This window comes from Phascolarctos cinereus, unplaced genomic scaffold (genome assembly GCF_003287225.1).
Source record: "Phascolarctos cinereus isolate Bilbo 61053 unplaced genomic scaffold, phaCin_HiC Scaffold_2;HRSCAF=192, whole genome shotgun sequence".
Taxonomy (NCBI): Eukaryota; Metazoa; Chordata; class Mammalia; order Diprotodontia; family Phascolarctidae; genus Phascolarctos; species Phascolarctos cinereus.
In genome coordinates this window covers 243,054,163-243,075,584 of record NW_027555625.1, presented here as the reverse complement: position 1 = coordinate 243,075,584, position 21,422 = coordinate 243,054,163, and the positions used below count along the sequence as shown (strand labels likewise).

General features: G+C 38.7%; 1 protein-coding gene across 1 annotated transcript in view; it reads right to left on the bottom strand.

The window, feature by feature from the left end:
• The window catches only part of ZNF831 (zinc finger protein 831), a 76,891-nt gene extending 62,455 nt beyond the window's left edge, over positions 1-14,436 (bottom strand). Inside the window, 1 exon segment of the mRNA XM_020981476.2 lies at positions 14,068-14,436. Coding sequence (XP_020837135.1) covers positions 14,068-14,153 — 86 coding nt within the window. The 5' untranslated portion in view covers positions 14,154-14,436.
• Positions 14,437-21,422: the final 6,986 nt, after the last annotated feature.

Sequence of the window (21,422 nt, the reverse complement as noted above, 5' to 3'; positions counted from 1 at the left end):
CAGTAACCAGATGTCTTTGATAATTACCACTTTATGATACAGTTTAAGATCTGATACTGTTTGACCTCCTTCACCTTTTTTCCTGTTGATTCCTTTGATATTCTTGATCGTTTGTTCTTCCAAATGAATTTTGTTATGATTTTTTCTAGTTTAATAAAATAACTTTGGCACTTTAATTAAAATGATTAATTATTTATAACTATATTTATATGTTTATTATAATAATTAATTTTAAAGTTTAATTAAAATGAATAAATTAGTTTAGGTATATCATTGTTATTACATTGGCTCAGCCCACTCATGAACAGTTAATATTTCTCCAACTATTTAAATCTGACTTTATTTGCATAAAAAGTGTTCTATAATTACATTCGCAGTCCCAGGATTCATCTTGGCAGGTATACTCCCAGTTATTTTATATTGTCTATGTTTATTTTAAATTAAATATCTCTTCCTGCAAGGCTTTGTTGGTGATATATAGAAATGCTAATGATTTATGTGGGTTATAGCCTACTAGTTTGCTAAATTATTGTTTCAACTAATTTTTTAGTTGAATCTCTAGAATTTTCCAAGTATACCATCATATCACGTGCAAAAAGAGATAGTTTTATTTTCCCCTTGCCCATTCTGATTTCTTAAATTTCTTTTTCTTCTCCTATTGCTATTGCTAGCATGTCTAATTTACAATATTGAATTATATTAGTGATAATCGGCATCCTTATTTCACTCCTGATCTTATTGGAAAGGTTTCTAGTTTATCCCAATTACAGATAATGCTTGATGATGATTTTAGATAAATGCTTCTTATCATTTTAAGGAAAAATCGAATTATACCTATGATTTCAAGTGTTTTTAATAGGAATGAGTACTATATTTTGTCAAAAGCTTTTTCTGCATCTATTCTTACAATCATATGATCTTTCTTATTTTTGTTATTGATATAATCAATTATGTTAATAGTTTTCTTATATTGAACAGCCCTGAATTCCTGGAATAAATCCTACTTGGTCACAATGTATAATCTTTGTGATATATTGTTGTAGTTTCCCAGCTAAAATTTTACTAAAGATTTTTGCATTAATATTCGTTAGTGAAATTGTTCTATAATTTTCTTTCTGTTTTTGCTCTTAATGGTTTAGGTATCAGTACCACATTTGCTGCATAAAAGGAGTTTGGTAGTACTCCTTCTTTGCCAATTATTCCAAATAATTTATTTCATATTGGAATTAGTTGAATTTTAAATGGTGTAATTTGCTTGTAAATCCATCTGGTCCTGATGCTTTTTTCTTAGGAAGTTCATTGAGGGCCTGTCCAATTTATTTTTCTAAAATTGATTTATTTACATATTCTGTTTCCTCTTCTGTTAATCTGGGCAGTTCATATTTCCATTTCATTTAAATTGTTAAATTTATTGGCATATAACTGGGAAAAATAACTCCTAATAATTGCTTTGATTTCATCTTCATTAGTGATATATTCATTCACCCTCTTCATTTTTGATACTAGTAATTTAGTCAGGTTCTTTTTCTGTTGTTTATTAATTTTTAAAAGCTGCCTATACCTTGGCTGTTAGGGTCAGGCTCTGCTCCCAGGGTGTGGGGGATAATGTCTCAGGCTTCATTTTTTTTCAGCTGTTATTTTCAGAGCTCTATATGGGGGCCTTTGACTTTCTGCTTCTTCCAATGTGCTATGACCCAATGCCAGATGTGATCACTGCTCTTCTGCCTCATGCCTTGGTTTATGAATGACTTCACCTATTCCTCTGCCCTTGTGCCCCCAACTGGGGCCCCCAGTGAAGCTGCCAACACACCACAGGCCTCCCACAGCCACAAATGTTAGTTCACCCCTATGTCCTAGAACCAAAACCAGGGACTCCATTGTCCTGTGAGTGACCACAACCAGGAGGGCTTGCCCCTCCTCTGTGATGATGGCATTCATTTGCATGTGTTCAATACTCCTTATCAGTAGCCCCAGCCCCTATCTGGTCAACATGCCTGGACCCCATGCTCAGTGCCAGCAGACAGCCCTTGCAATCTTCTGATCAGCTGTCCAACCCCCATATCCTCTGTGGGGCAAAAGTTCCTGAAGACTCCCTGCCAACACAGCTGCCTCTAGGGCTTGCTGTCTACTGACCTGCTGGTATCTGTACTTTACTCTCTGTCAGACCACTACCTTATAGGTCAGATTTTTCCTAATGTCCTTCAAAGTTGTCTTAAGTTGGAGAACTGCATTACCTGACTTTTAATTATTTCTGCCACTCTAAAATTCACTTTAGGGAATTATTTTGAGTTATGGGCGGGGAAGCAGGATTTGAGAAAGCCAGGTAATTTCCTGCCTTATTCTGCTATCTTTCCACAATTCCCTCTGCCTGATGGCTATTTTTATAAGAGGCCTAGAAGCATACCCATCAGCAAATCACAAGATGTTTCCTATGTGGCATCATCCACCTTCATCCAAAATTCATTCAAAGAATTAAAATCCTCTCAAACTAATTAGAGACTTACTCAAATCAAGGTTAGACTTGATTAATTGGTTGATGAATTCAATTTAGGTGGCTGAGCCTTCTTATGATTTCATTAGCTGAGGTAGGGATGGACTCCCCCCACCTTACATCAGTATCTGGCTCCCAGTCTTCTTTTCAACCCCAACACCTGCCTCTTTTGAACTACCTGACCTCCTAGTTTCTCCAGCTCCTCCAATCAGAATATATCTCTAAGTTATTTCAACCACACAGAAGAATGGGCATATCTATTGTATGTTAAATACTGCTCCCAACACACACACACACACACACACACACACACACACACACACACACATCAATTGAATTTTCCCCAGGTCCTAAAATTACCAGGTACAGCTGCTTGCGCAGCTAGCACAGACTTTGGAACTAAGGGTCACTTTCACACCATGATGAAGCATCAGCAGAAGACCCCAGTGGAGGGACAGGAAAGCAACCTACTATCACTACAGACCACTCCTTTCTGGTCTTTCACTTTCTCTCCTTTAAGATAAGATGAATTTGGGAAGCTGGAGTCAAAAGTAGTTGAATGATACCTTAAACTGGACTGACAGTAACTGTCTGAGGGGAAAAAAGGGGTTAAGCAGAACTACCAGAGAGAAATAACAATGGAGACATTTAAAGAAGAACCCTGACTTCTTATACACAAAGAAAAGAGAAAGAGAAAGAGAGAGAGTGTAAAACTGCTATTTGGCTTTGTCAGGTTATAATACTATAAGGGCAAACCAATACGAACCATTGTGATAGTGCAAAAAACCCCTGTGCAGGGGGACCTCTTTGAAATCCATAAGGCCATATGAGACAGGCTGTGTCTGATCTACATCTGCCCCCTCTTCCTTCTGGCTATTACTCCTGCTCTGCCTATTTGCCGGAACCTCTTTTTATCTGAATTCTTCCACACTGGAAACTTTCATGTGATGGAGATTGGACAATGAATGGATGGCCAATCCTTGGAGTATGTGCAGTGTTCTTGCCTGCTGCATATCAACATGAAATCTTGGGAAGCCTGCTTCTAAAAAAAGTTCTCACACTAACAGAGAAGCCCTGCATCCAATTGAGAAAATGTTCAGATGCTTCACTGTTTGGGAGAGTGAGCCCAGAGCTGTTTATGTGCTACATTTAGGTCCTAGTTAATGCATCTTGGTTTCCTGTCTATAACATTAGAGGTGAGAAAACAACAGACATACCTTCTAATGACCTCATCCCTCACTATAAAATACATGGTACTCACCTGCATTTCTTATCTGCCTTAATGTAGGCAATGATCTACCTGGCATAACATGAATCAACCAGTCGATTCTTCCTCCTGCCATGGGCATTAAAGCCAGCTCACCCATGACATGGGTCTCTCCAATGAGTCATAAATGCATCTTACCATTCTGGAGAGTGGGCTGCATCTTTGTTTCTTTAATGACTGTAATCCAGATGTATCTTTGTCTTTTCTTCTTCTTTCTCATTCCCCTTAATGTGACATTAGTCTTTATGTTTCCCTTGTGTGAACTGGAACATGTGGAATAATAGCCTACTACTTTTAGCTGGGGCAGCTAGGAGGCAAATCGGAGAGACAATGCCAAGCTTGGAGTCAGAAGACTCATCTTCCTGCATTCAAATCTAACCTCTGACACTTAGTAGCTTTGTGACCCTGGGAAAGTCACTTAACCCTGTCTGCTTTAGTTTCTCATCTGTAAAATAGGCTGGAGAAGGAAATGGCAAACCACTCTAGTATCTTCGCCAAGAAAACCCCAAATGGGGTCATGAATACAACTGAAAAACTACCGAACAACAGCTTTTTAGCATTACTAGCTAGTCTGCCTCTTCTTTGGAAACCTCTATGTACCCAAAGGAGCAGAAATGGATTGGGACAACCATTCTTAGAATCATTAGGATGAACTGTTCTATCCCATTTGTCCATTGCTGATACAAGATAACTATAGATCTGAGTTGGAAGTCCAGAAACCTGTGAACTAATACCATCTCTGCCACTAGCAAGCTGCAGGAGCTTGGTTGTGCAAGTCAATTCCTGTCTCTCAGCCCTGGTTTTCCGATCAGTAAAATGAGGAAGTTGGACTAGATAACTTTGAACCCCCTCCAGCTCAAATAACCTATGAATACATTCAATTCTGACTTACCCACAAAGAAACGGCACAAAATAACAAGGCACTCGGCAGTACTGAAAGGGAATACTGCCACTAGAGGGAGATAGTATATGTTTAAGGGGAGGGATAGGGAGGGAAGAAGGAGGTTAGTGAAAAGTACACTGAATTTATAATCAGAAGAATCTGGATTCAAATCCTGACTCTGCCACTTAACTATTCTGCCACTATACTAAGATTTGGGGTAAATCTCAAAGATTCAACTTTCTCATCCTTAAAATAAATGTGGGTCAGATGCATCTATGGCCCCTTTTGGCTCTAAAATCCTCTAAGTTCAGATAGCCTTTGTGGGTCTAACTCTAACAACACACACCCATCGCAAAGAAATGAACTACTAAGGTTATGTCCATGCAATTTCCAAATGAAAGCACAGGGGAAATCTTTATCCCCTTTGTTATCCTATTTAAGGAATAGCCTAATACTTTAACAGTGATTCAAATTATATTAGTGCCCTTTCATTCCTCATAATTTCCCATTGTTCTAGTGTTTCAAAACAGTTGTGTGCAGCTGCTGATTTTCCCTAGATGGCAACCTCAAAACCCTTCACATCAAGATAGAGTATAGGCTGTCTATCAATTTTACATGATTATTCCCTTACAAATTACTTGACATTCTTGGGCTTCAGTATCTCCATCTGTTTGTAGGGTGGGGTGATTGAGTAAATCAATAAGTCACCCCATCCCACTTAAAATGAGTGAAAAAATGCCCACCCATCTATACCTTAATGAAGTGAAAACAAGTCTTATTCAATCTCAATCACAGATTTTATTTTCCATCAATTAATTACTCACTCTTTGGAATTGGAGTGACGTTGCACAAGAATTAGTTTGGATTGGAAACTTGGTTGTGTCCTAAGTCATCTCTCAAGCTAGTTTATAATTGAGATGATTCCCAAATGCAGCATTCCAATACAATCCCTAGAGAGAAACCACTAGGGGGAGGTGGGGGAGAAGATGTGTAAAATCAGTCATTAATGAAAAGTCATTCTGAAGTGACCCCATGTTTTAACCTTGCTTGACTTTGGAGAACGCAGTCCTCAAGCTCTAATCAAATCTCTAATTCCATCTCCTTACAATTCAAACTGGAAGCTTTCAATTTTCTGGCATGGCACTGGTAGACTGTCCAGCTTTCACAGATATGCAACAATAAGGTCATAAGGTCACAAAGGCTCTGTAGACCTTCGGTTTGGTAGGCAGCCTAATACTTCTCTTCCATACTTTCTTTCAGAGCCTTCGAAACACTTGAGCTAGTTCTGGCAATATGTGTGTCAACCTCATCATCTATGTGTTGTTGTTTGGTCGTTTCAGTTGTGTTTGACTCTTCATGACCCCATTTGGGGTTTTCTTGGCAAAGATACTGGAGTGGTTTGCCACTTCCATCTCCAGGTCATTTTACAGATGAGGAAACTAAGGCAAATAGGATTAAGTGACTTTCCCAGGGTCACACAGCTAGTAAGTGTCTGAGGCCGTAATTGAACTCAGGTCTTCCTGACTTCAGGCCCAGAGCTCTATTCACTGGACCAACTAGCTGCCTTTTCATCTATGCATACATCCCTGAAAAGTATACTCCCAATGTAAGCGAACTTATCCACAGCATTCAAAATTTCTCCATTTGCTGTGACCAATGGTTCCACCATATGGTTGGTACAGCGCTGACTGGTGGTGATAGTGTTTTCTTAGTGTTATCAGGCCAAAATTAGGACAAGCAGCACAGCAATCCATACGCTGCTGCATTTTAGCCTCAGAGGCTGCATTGAGTGCACAATCACATGGGAACAAAAAGTCATGCACCAAACTCTCCCTTAACTTTACTCTTGGCTTGTAGCCTTTTCAAGTTAAATAATTTACCATCAGGGCAGGTAGCTGATCTTGAGGCCATTTTTTGTCCTCCTTGACAGCATCTGACAAAATCACAGAAGAAAACATTAGAAATTTAGCATGGGAGCAACCACACAGCCTTGCTTCACTTCATTGGTGATTGGGAAAGCACAAGAGTATCATCCATCATCCAGAACCCATGCAAGCACGCTGTTAAGGAACTGGCGTCCAATACTGATCAACTTCTCCAGGTAATCAGATGTCAGCATCATTATATAGGCAGTGAGAGGCAGAAATGACATGCCCATGGTCACACATCTAGCTGCTGAAGATAGGATTTAAACCTAGGTCTTTTAACTTCAGGTCTAGAACACATCTATTCTGTCATACTCCTATATCATTAATATTATTACTATCATTCTAACAGTGGCCTTGGTTACACTAACTGTTGTTACTATAACTAAAACTAGTACAAATTATGTTGGCTTCTAGACCATTTCACACTCTTACCACCACCTTTCCTACATAACATGAACTATTTGAAGGAGAGCTGCACCATACCATAAGACCAACCTAATCATAATGTGACTCATGTAGATCAAGTTACTTCATGCTTCTTTGGGGCTAATAAATATATAAAATAAAATAGTATATTACATTGGTAGACTACATATTGACTTGTTTGTTTATGGTGGAAATAATGTAATTTTGAATATCACATTGCAGTAGTTTACTGTTTTATATAATTACAATAAATTAACACAGAAAAAACAATGAGCACATATGCACAATGCTGAGTTGGAAGAAGGGGTCGGAATGAGAATTCTAAATGCTATATTCTATATGTGATACAAAGCTTCCAAAAGTTGCCTCCCTAACATATCAAATAGCACATGCAAACATACATACACAAAAACAAACACTGAATATACAAATATAAAATTCAACAATTTTTTTACTTAACAAGTATCTATAAAGTTTGTTATGTGAGGTCCTATGCAATATTTCTTCACAACAACCCTATATATTAGATACTATAAGTATTATTATTCCTCTTTTTCATGTGTGGAAGCAATGGCATAGAAAGGCCAGGTGATTTACCCAAATCTTCTAGTTAGTAAATACTGAAACCTTGACTCAAACCCATCCAAGTATGGTAGGTGTGACCAGGAAGAGTCATCCAAATTAACAAAGTAAAAGAATGAGGCCTTTCATAGACCTTGAATGAGGATTGGTCTTACTCTGAAGATATCTCCTCAGATAAGGTAAAACAGATATCTATTAACATCACCTTTCCAATGATTGGCACATCTGGATAGTGTGTGAAAATATACCTGTCCTGGGTACTTGTCGGCCTACTGATAACACAGTAGGAATGACTGTTTTAGTCATGGCTAAGGAATATCTGAGCTTACCCTTGGGTTTGGTCTTTAAAGGGAACAGTGAAATCTGACAGAGATCAGAAAATATGAACTGGCTGACTTAAGAGAACTGAGTGTAGACAAAGAGAAGAGCTGAGAGAGGAGCTACACATAGAGTGTAGACTAGAGTATCTGGGGAGAAAGGAGGGCAGTTTATCTATGCAGCCTTTCCCAGGAAGCTGCTGGGACCCAGAAGTGGCAGCCATGGAAAAACAGCTGTGGAACCTCTATGGCCCCTGAGATGGCAGCTATAGAGGGGCAACGGCAAAGGAGTGAAACAAGTGTTATCTTAGAGGAACCAATCCCTCATCAGAGGAGTTCCTGAACCTCACTTTCTGAAGAATCTACTCAGGTTCCTAAATGAGAATAGGTTCCTACATGAGAAGAGGAGCAATCAGGTGACCCTGAAATTGAGGGAACAGCAAAGGACATAGCTGAGACTGTTTTTAATAATCAATAATTTGGGGAGATCCAGAGTTCTCCCCTTCTAAAGTCCTGATTTTAAAAAAGTTCAGTCTCTTTGAAGGACATTGCTGATAATGAGATTAGACTAACTCAACCTTGTAAGGTAGCTATTGTGTTCTGCTCAAGCTTGGGTGGGCACACATTCTTTGAATAGATGACCTGGCTGAGGGTGGTCTAGGTTTAGAGAGTTTCTTGGTCCAAGAGTGACATGATGTCCCTCTCAGCCCCTCATTTTAATATAGTCCACCTCCTACTGTGTTAACCAATCAGAGTTCACTGCTACTTCTTTTCCAAAAGAACATATAAACTCTGAGCCCACCACCATGATTGTCTTTGGTCTAAGAGAGCTGATCAGATGATCATCCTTTTATTAATAACATGCCGGTCTTATTAATAAAATGATTAAATTACCCAGAAACTATGTCTCTTGAACCTTTTTAATTGTCACATAGCCATAATACAGAGTAACAAGTCTAGACCATGCCTTCTATCGCTTTGAAGTATGTGAACTGTGAAGTTTCAAATGAAAAGCTGTTGACTCTCTAGCAAACCTGTTTCCCTTCTAGGGAAACCTCAAACACAGGAGTTGCTATGCCTTGCTATAAATCTCGAGAGCTACATAGGTCCCTAGGGAAAGTGAGGCTCACTGCAGAAGGAGGGAGAGTACCACTAGCAGTTTAGGGGCTTAGGATGTCTTTTGTGGAGGATAACATAAAGGCTTTCCTATATTCATATGGGTGTAATGATAATAACTAGCATTTATACAGCACTTTAAGTTTGTAAAGTGCTTTACAAATATCTCATTTTATCTTTATAACAACTCTGGGAGACAGGTGTTTTTATTATCTCCATTGTACTGATGAGGGAACTGAGGAAAACAAAAATTAAGCAACTTACTTAGAACCATACAGCTAGTAAATTATGAGGATGGATTTGAATTAAAGTCTTCCTGATGTCAGGTCCAGCTCTATCCACTGTACTACCTAGCTGCCTATGTATAATAAATAGAAAACTAGTTTCAAAGCCAAGAAGACTTGGATTCAGGTTCTTCCTCTGGGGTCCTTTACCTTTCATGTAGAAATCTACATGATTCTGAAATTCCCAGAAGTCCCCCCAAGACTGAACCTGGTATAAGTAAAACTAGGGCCTGTTTTGGGACACAAGTTATGCAAATACAGTGAATTTTCTACTCTACTGCCTGTCTTTGTAAGATAAATAAGGTACCCTGCTCTTAAGAAGCTTATAATCCAAAAGATACTATGTATACCTATTTCAGGATAAATAACTTTCACTTGATGGTAAATAGGAGGTAAGAGATATCTATTTTAGTCCCTTCTCTAATATTATCAATACTATCAACATTATTGTTATTAATACTGTTATTGTTGATGATACTATTATTGTCACTGTCAAATGTTTTAGTGTGGTGGTCATCCAAAACCTGGTATATAACCTAAATTCTTTAATGATGAATGAAGAAATTTATGTATTACCTTAACAAAAAATAAAATCCCACAAATCTAAGAATTTTAATGACCTTCTACTAAGTTGTATTTCAATGACTCATTATGCTAAGGAGATGACTGACCCTAGATTCTTGAAGGCTTGGCCAGCAGTGACTGCTCTGGCATGTACTACCAACCAGTAAAGTTTTTGAATATGGGCCCAGGGCTGGACCACACATCTGAGGCGCACCCTAGCTAAGAGCAGAAAGGTTCATCACCATAAGATTGGCACCAAGGGATGCATTTTGAAAGGTTCATCACCAGAACACTGGCACTAAAGGATGCATTTTTTGGCCAGAGCAATTCATAGAAGCCATTTATAGGCATACTTCATTTTATGGTGCTTCATTTTATAATACTTTGCAGATATTGCATTTTTCTTTTACATATTAGAGATCTGTAACAACTCTTTATTGAGCTAGTCTATCAGTGTCATCTTTCCAACCGCGTATGCTCACATCATGTCTCTCACGTTTTGGTAATTCTTGCAATATTTCAAACTTTTTAATTATTATTGTATCTGTTGTGATGATCTGTGATCAATGATCTTTGATGCTACTATACTAATTGTTTTTGGGGTGACACAAACTGTGCCCTTGTAAGACAGCAAACTTAATCAATAAATGTTGTGCTTCTTCTGACTGTTCCACCCACTGACCATTCCTTGTCCCTCTCCCTCTCCTCATACCTACCTATTCCCTGAGACACAACAATATTGAAGAATATTACATAAATTTAGTTGATAAAGTAGTGACAGGGTTTGACAGGATTGCCTTCAATTTTGAAAGTTCTACTGTGGATAAAATGCTATCAAACTGCATCACATGCTACAAAGAAATCCTTTATGAAAAGAAGACTCAATGGATGCACCAAACTTCATTGTTGTCTTATTTTAAGAAATTACCACAGCCACCCCAGCCTTCAGCAACCACCACCCTGATCAATCAGCAGCCAACAACACTGAGGCAAGCCCCTTCATCAGCAAAAAGATTACAACTCACTGAAGGCTCAGTTGATGGCTAGCATTTTTGAACAACAAAATTTAGTTTTTAAATTAAGGTATGTACATTGTTTTTTAGGCATGATACTATTTCACACTTAATAGACTACAATATAGTGTAAATATAATTTTTATATGCACTGGGAAACCAAAAAATTCATGTGACCTGCTTTGTTGTGGTAGCCTGGAATTAAACCCACAATATCTGTGAGGTATTCATGTACAAAGGTGTGGAAAGATTGTAGTTTGTGTTGATGAGAGAAATACCTACTCAGTTAAATAAACAGAGAAGCTAAAGGCACTGATCTGACATATTTACATGATATGACTTACTGAGATGTGAGTATGGATTTGGCTACTCTTCAGTACCAATATATGGCTTTAGTGGTATGAATTTGGGTAAGTCATTTAAATCTCTCTACCATTGTCTTTAGAATCATACAATCATACTTTACATGTATAACCAATATCAAATTGTTTGCCTTCTCAAGGAAAGGGGAGTGGTAGGAGGGAGGGAAAGGATCTGTAACTCAAAAATTTTTAAGTGATTGTTAAATATTTTTACTTATAATTGGGAAATATTTAATAAAATAAATAAAATAAATTTTTAAAAAGAATCATACAGCCATAGATTTAAAGCTGGAAGGGCCCTCACAGTCCATCTAGTTTAAATCCCTCATGCAACAAATGAGAACTCTCAGAGAGGATAAGTAACTTGTTACCCAGTTAAGAAACATCAGAGGTAGAATTTGAACCCAGATTCTCTGTCTGTAGTCAGTGCTCTTTCTTTTTTTTTTAAAGTTCTGAGTTCCAAATTCTATCCCTCCTTCCTTCCCTCCCCTAACCCCTTCCAGAGATGATAAGCAATCAGCTATAGGTTATACGTGTGCAATTATGTAAAACAATTTCATATTAGTCATTTTGTACAAGAAAACTCAAATAAAAGAAAAAAATAAGAAAGAAAGTGGAAAAATAGCCTGCTTCAGTGCTTTTTCTATGATACCACATTTCCTTCTAAGGTCAGCTTAAGTGCCACCTCCTACATCAAGTCTTTGCAGATTCCCCTCAGCTGCTAGTGTTTCCCTCTATCCCACAAATAACCTTGTATTTATGTTGGATGAATTTATATTTGTACATGTTGTCTCTTAAGATAAAATGTTAAGTTTCTTGAGAACAGGAACTGTTTCAGTTTTGATCTTTATATCTGAGGCCTGTAGCAGGTGTTTAAAAAACATTTTGATTGATTGGATTGATTCATTTTAAACTCTCTGGGTCTGAATTGTATGGTCTGCAAAATGGGTCTGACAATACCTATGAGCTATGATCTTACTAGCATAAAGGCAGAGGGTTAAACAAATGATCTCTTAAGATTCCTTCTAGCTCTAAAATCTGTAATTTTATTCAATTATCATAATATATATAGGACATACTCTGCAATTTTATTATCTTGGTGTGATTCTGAGAAGAAAAGTTTTAACTCTGATTCCTCAAAGTATATTACTTCATAGTGCCTGAATGTTGGCCTTCCAATATAATTCACAAAGATCATGTGAGCCTAGCATTTTTTTTCTCTCTTTAATTTGGTTTTCCTTGAGAATAAGATTTGGAGCATTGCTCCATGTGTTTAGTTCTATCTGTGTCCACCTATAATGATACTGACATTGGGCCAAACTCCCCTTCCTTCTGTCATTTTGCCTTCATCTTTACCCCAGAAATTTATCAGTGTCTATATGCTGCTTTCTTGGTGCCTATAATCCCCAAGGACCATGTCTTATATTCTAAAGCTTCTTCCCCTGATCTAATACCGCTACTGCCTAACCAATCCTTCATCTGAATGCTACTTTGCTTCCTAAAAACCACATGGTCCCATTACAATTCAAGCATTTGTTTTAATTAGTCTTTAATAATTTTTAATATTAATGTTGACTTTTAGCTGAGGCAATAAAGTTATTGCTAAAAATGAATACTTCTAATTGGCTGTGACATTTATTTGGTTTCCCTCACTAAGCTGATGTTATCACTTTTCTAAGTAGCATCCTGTCTTGCATTTTAGTTTGACAGATAAAAATCTCTCATTTCATTCTCAAATAAAGATTTCTTGCAAAAAGGAAACCCATATTACCTCTTTGAGCATGGGCCTCTTACAATTGTTTTAGATCAACTCAAGATCCTAATGGATCCTAAATATTAAGGAAGCAAAATATATGTGTAAATATATGTCCCATTCACCTTTGGGTGACAACCATAGGGTGGTTGTGTGATACAGCTGATATCATTGGCCCTTTAACAAAATACCTTTTCAAAATTTTATTTTAGGGTTCCTGTGATGGAAATTGGGCTAGTGTAATTGATTTTACTAACCCAAAGCATGTTTGTGCTCTAATGAGGTCAGTCAAAAACACAGATTTATAGAGCTACATTCTTTGTTAAGAGGTAACACAGTAGAATTGCTAGTGGACTGTCTTTGGAGACAAGAAGAACCTACTTCAAATCTTGCCTCTGGCTCTTGTGAACATGAGCAAGTTACAGAACCATTCACCCAGGCAGCTCAGTAAGAGAATAAACTTGCAGAACACCTGCTAGGTAGAATTAGTGGAGTTCCCACCCCCACCCCCTTTGGGATCAGTGCATGAATTTTTTTTTTCAGAAATAGATCTTTGTACATCATTTCTGATGGGCAAATCATACCAAAACATTTCACTAAAAGTAGTAAGAAATAAAAGGGAAAGCTAGGAGGCACAGTGGATAGAGTGCCACCCCTGGAGTTCATGGGGACTTGAGCTCAAATCCAACCTCAGGCACTTAACTAGGTGTGTGACTGTGTTGCAAGTCACTTAATCCTGTTTGCCTCACTTCCCTCATCTGTAAAATGAGCTGGAGAAGGAAATGACAAACCACTCCAGTATCTTTGCCAAGAAAACTCCAAATGGAGTCACATAGAGTCGGGCACAATTGAAATGACTCAAAAACTACAACAGCAAAAGTAATAATTAGTATGAATATCAACAACAGCAACAATAATGTGTTAACCACTTAAGAATTGCCATTCTGAGTTGAATCTATAGCTTCTTAATATTTTATTAACTGCTTAGCAGATACAAACTGAAGACAAATCTAATCACTCATTAAACCAGGTTTTAAAAATAATACACCCCCAAATACTTATCTTAGCGTTTCTTACATACCTTTCTGAGGAGTAATCTTCAGCTATGGCTGTTTGATCAAAAAAGTCAATAACCTGACTTGAATCAAAGGTGCAATCCATAGGCATAGAAAGATCAGTTTCTCTTGCCAGATAAAAAGAGATAAAAAGCTTCCTTAGATGGTGTGATGTTAGCTGCCTGTTGTTACACAGAGACTTCTAATGGTTCTTACTCTTACTCTTCCCATATTGCAGGGTAAGGGAAGAATTTCTACATCTACTGTAGCAAATAAAACACAGGAGAGACAGAAGCTTTTTGCCCATCCTTTGAACTCAGTATTTCACCAAGAGAAGAACCATTTCTGGTCATACTGAGGAAGAAAGAAAGCCAAGCTGAGAGAAACTAAGGCCAGTTCAGAAATAGGAAGTAAACAGTTTCAATACAATAGTTAGAGTTACAGTGACAACCTTTAGAAAACAGGAAGGGGTAAAAACAGAAAAAATGAAGTAGCTTTTTGAGCCCTTTTCTACAATAATGATTATTCATCTAACAACCCATAAACAGAAGCAGCTGCTTGGAAATGTAGGTGTTTAGCATATTGCAAGGGAGACAATCTCGTTCAGTAAAATATCAATATGATGGTGAGAATTATCTAGCCCAGTGCCCAAAGGCCATCCTGCAAAATTTGGAGTATTTGGAATAAGGAAGAAGAAATGCCTTGAGTGTAATTATCCCTTATGGGTAGGGGACTACCGTCCAAGTTTTCACCAAGAACCTCAGACTTGGGAAGGAAAGAGTAAAGGGAAGAAGGCTAGAGTTACCCTCTAATGCTACTTTAAAAAAAATACATAATTACCATATAAGGCTGGAGGTGGGAGAGGAAAAATCTTTAAATTATAATACTTGCTAGAGGCTCATCTCCTGAACTGGGCAGTCCTCACTTTGTGCTTATACAAGAAAGTTCCCATGAAAGAACTGTTCTGTCAACTACTTTCCATTCATGAGAATCAGAGGTCCAAGGCTTGTAGCCCTGGTCTAAAACTTCCTTTCTCTGTATTTACCATGTGTGTGTTAAACTTCAAGCTAGTCCCTACCCTATAATGAACCTCCTGCTTTCCCTTGTGTTGACCTAGTCCTAGTGTTTACCCTCTATTGGGCATATCACTTATGCACTAAGCTAGCCCTAGCCCTGTGCTTGCCCTTCACAGCCCATCCTGTGCTTAAACAAGCAAGTTCCCGTTAAAGAATTATTTTTCCATGAAAGCAGCTACTTTCCACTGTGAAATCCAAGGTCCAAAGTTTATGCCCTTTTTCTAACACTTCAGTCCAAATTGAGGAAAAGTAGTGAAAAGACTAGCCACAAGTGATGCTTTTCAAAAGGGAGAGAGGAAAAGTTTGGGGAGTTGTTAAAAAATAAATATTACCCTCTCTCATTTTTATAAACACAATGCAGATCACAAGTCTTGCATAGCATGTAATATATAACTGATGAGCTAAGCATGTGGGCCTAGTCAGGGAAGCTCTGCTGAAAAAGAACAATGATTTGCAAAGAATCATCTTTTTGTGTAGGTTTGGGTCAGGGGAAAGACAAATCCCATAGATGCCAACATCTTACATCCAAAAAATGCAAGTTTTAAAGGCAAAAATTTTATTATCTTGGCAAATCGAGGTATCCATAAAATGAATTTGAAAATGAAGCTATCTCATGCAGTTAAAAAAAAAGCGAGTGAAACCAGAACACCACCTCCATCTGCGCCAGGGATGAATCACCCTTCTGGCTCACAGATTCCCTCTCCACAGATGGGTAATAATAACTCCCAGACAATGCCACATCTTGTTTCAGCACCATTAGGAACACATTCCTGATCAAGTCCAGCCCAGCCTGGACAAGTGGACATAAAATCCAGGAAGGCAGGTCAAGGGAATGGACAGTGGGAGGTTCTAGAGGTTTCACCCCAGAACAGCTTCAAGAAGAGAACAGTGAATCTGTGTGGGATGGTTTAGATACCCACCTCAAATTCAGGCTTACAAAACTAAAAGAAAGAGAAGGAGTAGCAAAGCCTCCTGAACCTCCTTTCCGGAACCCAGAGCCACACAGGTCCCAGCAGTGTGACCAATTAGTAGGCCCTCAGAGTCAAGGACTAGATGATAGATATATACAACAGACTCTGCACCCTACCTCCTACAGATGCTCAAGAAATGCTCTTTGATGGAGATGATGAGTCAAATAGTGATTAACAGAAAAACAGCCTTCCCTGTCTCCTTTTTAAAGAATGCTGTGCCTCTAGCCACATCCTGCTGATTACATTTTATTCTCCCACTTTTAGCCCAGAAGCATGACTCCCCCCCACCTCCCCATACCTTCCAAGGTAGAGGTCCCAGATAGAATCACTGGTGCTAGAGTCAACATGATCAGACTGCTCCCAAGAAGAGGTGCCAAGGCAAAAACTATGGCCCTTACTTTTAGACCCACCAATCAGGAGCATAGGTTACTTTTGGAATCATGGAACCATGGAATTGGAAGAAGCTTCTGAAGGCTCTCTGGCCTAGCCCTCTGGCTTCAGACCAGGTGGCTGTCTAAACCAGTGGTGACAAACTCAAACAGAAAAGGGGACCACTGAACTGTTCATAAGGATCCCTGCAGGTTGCAAATTGACCAATATTTCTTGAAATTACAGTGCTAAAACCTTGAGAACCCCCTCCAGTTGTTGATTCTAGTGTTTCACATCCAAAAGCTACCCTTTATGCCCTTGGGGGGAAAAAAATCTCCCTGGAACTCAGTTTCTTCATCTATAAAATGAGGTTATACTAGATCACCTGTGAGCTCAATTCCAGATCTCGATTATGATACAAGTATTCATGGGCAGGGACACGCTATGGCTCTAGCACTGTGATAGCACTGAGACATAAAGAACGTCTTAGAAGATCATTACCCTTTTGAGATAAGACTAACACAGAGATAAGGGATATATCACTAAGGCAAGATAAAATTCTTCAAGATGATCAACAGGAACCTCTTGCTGTAACTGAAATTAATTTCCTCTCAATAAACCAATCAAAAAGCATTTATTAAGACAAGGACTATGTAAGTGCTGAGGATGCAAAGACAAAAGCAAAAACAGTCCTTGCCTTCAAAAGAACTGACATTCCAATGACAGAAACATTTATGTGGTAGTTATAATATGTACATATATTCTGTAGATATGTGGAGATATGTATATGTGTATATATATATATATATATATATATATATATATATGCAAGATACATACAAAGGAAACACAAATGGAAGGCACTAACAGTTGGAGGAGGAAATAGGAAAGGTCTTCTTTAAAAGGTGGCCCTTTGAGCTCAGTTTTGAAGGAATTTGGGGATTCTTAGAGATTACTTCTCATGAACTTTCTCTCCTCCTGGGTCCCTTTACCCCTTGGTCAAAATAATAGGTCTCCTGTAAGCAAACATGAGACTGTACCTGTTAAATCGCATCACAATAAATAAACTATACAAACACATAATATCATTGTGATTACTTTTATATTATCTCTGTATATAAACTATGTAACCCTATAATTTTGTGGCCTAAGGACAATCGGGTAGCAAATTTCAGGTAGCTATTTGTTGATTGTACCTTACTGTGGTGTGGTAGGAATAGTACCAGATCTGCAACTGTCAAGTATGAGCCTGAATGCCAGCTCTGACACTAACTGTGTGGCACTGGATAGCCTCTCTGGACCTCACCAAAGTGAGTAGGGTGAACTAGACCAAAGAGTCATAGGTTTAAAGCAGAAGGAACAACAGAGGTCGTCACCTAGTACAACTCCCTCATTTTTAGACGTGAGGCAGCTGAGACCCCAAGAAGTTAAATGACTTTACTTTTCATGCAGTCACATGAATAGCAACAGAGATTCAAACCCAGATTCTCTATAGCTCCAAACACAGTACTTATGTCCACTAGACCAAGGGATCCTTACAGCTTTAAATTATATGATCTGAGGAGATGTATTATTTATTGTATGATACATACACGACCACATTGTATGGTCATGATAGCCAGAGAGAGTGGGAAAGATTGTGATTCACCGGTAATTCAAAAATTTCGATGTACACAATTTCTATTCTCTCTTTTGGCAGAAATGTTGGCATGGAATACAAGGGCAAACCTTAAACTTTAGAGCTAGAAGGGTCCTTAAATATCATCTATTGCCACCCCACCACTCTACACTCATTTTGCAGATGAGGAAACTGGATGAAAGCCAGAGATAGTCAATTAGCCCAGTCTTCTGTCTCCTAGACCAACAATTTTTCTTCTTCTCTATAGCTGAGCATGGTATCAGAGATTCTAATACTCTAATTAGGAATCAACTGACCAAAAAGTAGGTGACTGAATGCTGCTGGTTTCAAGTCCTAGCTGGTATGGGAGGTTCCCATCATATCCAGTTTCAATCAATTCTGACCTGCAGGACATGCTTCTACAAACTGTGAGAGGATGTCAGCCATCCCGTTATCATGCTCTTCCTCACCCTCTGATGGAGTTCACTTTCATGAAATTTTCAGTGCTTGGCTCAGGGCTTGGCACATCAGCAGCACTTAATATATGTTCGTTAACTGACAAAACGCAGATGGACTTGGTGAATACAGCAGTGAGACTCTGCTGATGATAGTGATCCCATCTAACTTGTTTCATCCTTACCTAAGACTTCAGGACTATGGTCTGCAATGGGACACAAAAAAACCTCACAGCTCTTTCTCCATTATAGCACAGCTCACTGGCAGTTGCCCTGATAAAGCATTTCACAGAATCCCCACTGAAAAAAAATGTAAGCATCAAAGAAAAGAGTAGAGTACTATTTTCCTCAGGACTATATCTTTATGTGGGGAGTTGAATGTAGCCACTGGGCATTTAGCCCCAGAATCATAGATTTAAAGCTTGAAGGGGCCTTTAGAGATCACTGAGTCCAGCCGCCTCATTTTTTAGATAAGAAACCCTAGGCCCAAGAGATTAAGTCAGCCAGTCAGTATGTGCCAGGCACTGCTACGTGCTGGGGATATAAAAAAGGCAAAAGACAGTCTCTGCCCTCAAGGAGCTCACAATCTAATAGTCGGAAAATTCTCAGAGTCGGGATAGGGAATGTCATGTTTCAAAAACAGCAAGTGATCACTGAATCAATGAGTTCATGGTGTGGGTGGTAGAGAGGCTGATAGAGGGAGGTGAAGGAGATGGGGTGGGGGGTTCCATATAGGTAGTAAGTAGTAAAGCTGGAAATCAAGTCCAGGTCCTCTGACTCCAAAGCGAGAACTCTTTCCACTGGGCTGCATATGATTTTTGTTCACAAGGATTAGTGTTCACAACATTAGTGTAGTACAAAAAACACTGAATTTGGAGTCAGAAAATCTGAGTTCTATTCCTCCCTGGTACTTACTATCTATAACATGTTAGGCAAGTAATTTAACTCTTCTGAGCCTCAGTATACTTGTCTATAAAATGAGGAAGTTGGACCAGATGATCTTAAAGGCTCCAGAATCTTACATGAAATCACTTTGGGGACAGAAAACTCCTCCCCTCAATACCCACTCTTTTTGTAGAAAATGTTTTCCTTTTAACCACAAAAAGCCTTATATCAACTAAATCAAGAAAGGATTCCTGCTCTCACCCTAACTTCCAGATAGAGCAAAGTTTCTTATATGAAAAACTTGTTATATTTTGCTCAAAGGAAGACTTCCTTTGTCCTATAAAGAGACCTCAATGTTAGGATCTCCTTATCCATGCTAGGAAAATTCTACCACACCCAGACTACCAAGTAACAGATCTGCTAAATTTATTCTTGAGTTTTAAGAGAATGTAGCTTTATTTACAAAAACAAAGTATTTAAACATTTCAATAAACAGATTATGAAACAGATTTCTATGATAGCCTCTGCCAGCTGCTTCTGCAAGCCAGGAATACTTTTGTCCTTGTGAAATGAAAGGACAAATTCTCCCTCAAGTCCAAACCACTAAGTCAAGGGTGATTGTCTTTCACAACAGCCTTACCAAGACCAACCCATTTCACTTTAGAAACCCATCACACTTTATGCAAAGGACTTACCCCAAGCAAAGGTAACAACTGTTTAGTCAGCTTTGCTTAGCTGAGCCACAAAGGAATGCTTCCCAAGTACCACCCATATTGCATGATTCATTGCAAAGAATGTTGGAGTTGGGATCAGAGGTAGCACTTCTGTCGCTTACAATCTTTGTAACTTTGAGCAAGTCATTTAACTTCCCTGGACTTTAAGTCCTCATTGGTATGCAAAGGTCAGGTCACCTGAGTCAAAGAATCAACCCACCCCCATCTAAAGTAACTAAGATTTTCGCCAAGATAACTTTATCAGATGAAGCTATCCATAATGAATCAAACAATTAAAGGCATTAAACTAATGCACACCCCATCCTGTCACGTTGTTCTGCTATAAAATCTTAAGTCAGTTCAGTACCCTACATTGAGTGTCCCAAAGCTTAGAGAAAGAAATTCCAGCCATACTCCTGAGAGAGAATCGCTTAGAGGGAGGAGGAATAGAACTTCTGTCTCTTCCTTGTCCCCTTGACCAAAGGAGAACCTTATGAAATTTGAAGAATCAAACAATTTAGATTTCTCAACAGTGTCCTAGTGGTGTCCCCCAAATAGGAGTGACTAGTGGTAGTGTCTGTATTGGGAGCTGAAGACAAACTGGACACACTGCTCAAAGAAAGCCTCAGGACTAGACAAGGAGCCCAGAAGAACACTGTCCCAGGCTTAAGGGAAACTTCATGAGTACTTCATGAGGGGGAGAAAAGGACTTCCAACAACCATGAACTTTGAGCTACCCTTTTACCACATATGCTAAGTTTGACCTCACTCTGTACTTGTGGGAAAGGTCACAAACTTTTGGGGGAAATGTTTTATAACAACTGTTCTTAACATACCACCCTAGTAAATATCCCTAATTAACTCTGGATAATTAATTGATACCAACTAATAATCACTGGGAGGGGGGGAAGTATACCAATTGGGGCTGGTGAGCTAGAACATTAGAAACTCACAACTAGCTGCTAAGAGTTCTAGAGAACGCTGAGGGGAAAAGTAGCAGCCACTTTTTTGGGGACCCAACATGCAAGCGTAAATGGGAATTTGGAAAAGTAGCCCCAGAACATGTGCTACTTATAAAATGAAGGGGATGGACTGGATGACCACTAAAGTCCCTTTCTAGCTCTAAGTTAATGACCCTATGAACCGTCATCAAATGATATCTTTGTTACAACTTGGAGCCTACTTATACCTATGCTTAGCACCATGTAGGGCAGTATCTCTCATATATCTTCCTTCGTCATCATCATCACTGTCATCATCATCATCACAGAGATTTGAATTGTGGTTTCATTAC